General features: G+C 31.6%; 1 protein-coding gene across 1 annotated transcript; it reads right to left on the reverse strand.

The window, feature by feature from the left end:
• Nucleotides 1-443: 443 nt before the first annotated feature.
• Nucleotides 444-1,972, reverse strand: LOC132749920 (scaffold attachment factor B2-like). The gene is made up of 2 exons (XM_060739851.1): nucleotides 1,835-1,972; nucleotides 444-1,315 (listed from the first exon to the last, which is right to left on the reverse strand). The coding sequence occupies exons 1-2, from the start codon at nucleotides 1,941-1,943 to the stop codon at nucleotides 1,050-1,052; spliced, it is 375 nt and encodes a 124-aa protein (XP_060595834.1). The 5' UTR covers nucleotides 1,944-1,972; the 3' UTR covers nucleotides 444-1,049.
• Between the last annotated feature and the right edge of the window lie 546 nt (nucleotides 1,973-2,518).

Consider the following 2,518-nt stretch of genomic DNA (forward strand, 5'->3'; position numbering starts at 1 on the left):
ACTCAAACAATGTACTTATTAATTTAAAATAAAATTTTAACATCAATCTATTTTTGGCTATCAGCCATACTGACTAAGTTAGACGCTTTACATATTGATTCCAAATTTTTGAACGGAAAAATACATTCAAACACGCTGGCGGTGCATGGGCAATTATTTCGTTAAATAATATTCGTTAGAATTTCTGACTCAGTTGAACGCTTGCATTTGAATTAGCCAATCAGATTTCGCTAACTGTATGGCGATTATTTGTTTATTGGCTGTATAAGGAATTTTAATTACATGAGAAGATTTAATCATGAGTTTTCGAATGTGTCAGTTTAATTATTTTGTCAAAAGGTATTATTTTTTTAGTTTTGCTCATAAATAGGTCAAAATTAATGTAAATACACACTGTCTTAATTGTTTTTTCGTTCCGTCTGATTTTCTGGCGGAACGTCCTATGGGGTTTTGAGCAATTTCGATATGACGTTGCTTTGACCAGAAGCAAAAATATCTCAAAGCGACGTCATATTTATAGGACTAGGTTTCAGTGCAGTTCAGGATGTCAGTGATCTACTTCAGGCAGCACAAAAACAATATAAATAAACTCTGTTTCTTTTTAAAACAATACTTAATAGAGTAAATTGTGTTCAAAATACAAATACTATTTAAAAAAAGTGTAGAATATTAAATAAGTTTCAGTCACCGAGCATGGAACATTGCCGGATCAGAATTTATAGTCCTTTTCAAAATACTAAATGGAGTAACACACTATAACTATTTTCAACCCAGTTAAGCAAACAATCATTCATGTGACCTCACAAATATTATTCACTGTGTGCATAATGGCTTGAGCTCAATAAAGTTTATGTTGTTGTTGTTGTTGTTGTTGTAATAACCGATTAAAACTATCCCGATATACTTACTTTGATTGGTAGATGAAGTATTAAATTAAACTCTACTGTATTATGCACTAATTAGGTAGGATTATTAGGAATTAAATGTTTTATCATTATATTGTATTCATCAATATGCCAGCATTTTTGTAGAAACTGAGCTGTTGTTTATCAAATTATTTGCGCTAGAGCCTGTGCAATTGATACAGCCGTTTCAAGAAGTTGAATACGTTCTTGATCTCGTCTAGCCAGTCTTTCTTCTAAGAATGCTGCTTTGTTTGCCTCTTCGCAATCTTTTTGTTCCTTTCGAATGATAGCCATTTGTTCATCGTGTTGTTTTCTTTGCCTTTCAAGTTCCTCTTGAGAATGTTTTAGTGCTTTCTCTTGTGCTTCTTTAAAATCAGCTTCAAGCTTTTTCTCTCGTTTTTCCAATTCATCTATATAAAACCAAAGCATTAAATATAAAGTTATATAAAACTAAAGAATTTAAAGTTTACAAACTGTTATCTTTTTCTGAACAAGTGTGACTCAATTTACAGAAATAGTAACGAAAAAGTTCTCAGATGAAATACTTGTAAATAATTACCAATAAGTTTACAGCGTTCTAAAGTTAGCAAAATAAACAGGACATTACAATAATGATATCGGCAATTTCTGCCATTTCAAAGTATGTTGATTCATTTCCTTGTAGGTCACCTGGATGACAATGCCAACAAAGACAAATTGAGATAGGAAATGCAGAACTCGGATTGATTGAGTCTTTTATCTCTCTTGTAATATAGCACCGGCTAACCATCTCAAGCACAGTTTTAACACTTGCTGCTCCAACAATGATATAAATATTTTATATTTTCTTTAATCCCCCGTCCCCCACAAAAAAAACACGACGACGCGTAAAGCCACGCGCACGCACATATATTCACACGAAATCCATTGATATGAAATACAGGATTTACCTTTCTGCTCTTTTTCGGAGATTGATTTATCTGCCGTCATAATAGCTTCACTTTCAGCTTGTCGCTCTGCTAGGAAATCACGCTTAGCCTTATTTACCTGCAAAACCATACTTTAAAATAAATTTTATTCGGAATGCCAATAAATGTAAAAAAATAATATTCTTTGAGAAACACAAAGGCAAGATAATATAAAATGGCACACCATGGTTAAACTACATTAAAAGCCCGTTATGCCTCAGAAATGCTTTTAATTTTTCTTCTCAAAAGCTATTTAATATTGGTGTACTTTATAGTATCCAAAATGTTAGTCATTTGGCAATTACCTGAACCAACTTTCCCATCTGTTGTTGTTTGGTAATAAGTACAGATGTGGTAAATAAGCATTTAGTACGTAAGTCAAAATACATGTACTTCTTTGTTTACATGTTCCTACTTTCATGACAAATTATTTTACATTGATGCTACTTTCTTCAAATGAAAAATAGCAATCATTCTCTAAAACTATTATTTAGACATTATAATATTAATGTTAGCCCTTTCTAAAGGAGTTTTTTTTTGCTTTTGTTTCTGAGGCATAATGTGATCTAAATACATTGTAAATAAATATAATATACACTGTCGAGGACAATACTGAAATATCTTAAGACTTATACAGTTACAAAAAACTTATATTGGACGAGTTGA

This window comes from Ruditapes philippinarum, unplaced genomic scaffold (genome assembly GCF_026571515.1).
Source record: "Ruditapes philippinarum isolate M1 unplaced genomic scaffold, ASM2657151v2 ctg23784_1_1_1_1, whole genome shotgun sequence".
Taxonomy (NCBI): domain Eukaryota; kingdom Metazoa; phylum Mollusca; class Bivalvia; order Venerida; family Veneridae; genus Ruditapes; species Ruditapes philippinarum.

What these genes read in the sequence shown, in the direction of transcription:
- LOC132749920 (XM_060739851.1), bottom strand. Translation starts at nt 1,943, where the DNA reads ATGGTTTTGCAGGTAAATAAGGCTAAGCGTGATTTCCTAGCAGAGCGA. An exon ending in CTCCGAAAAAGAGCAGAAAG is followed by an intron (nt 1,316 to 1,834) that starts GTAAATCCTGTA and finishes GGTTTTATATAG; the next exon opens with ATGAATTGGAAAAACGAGAG.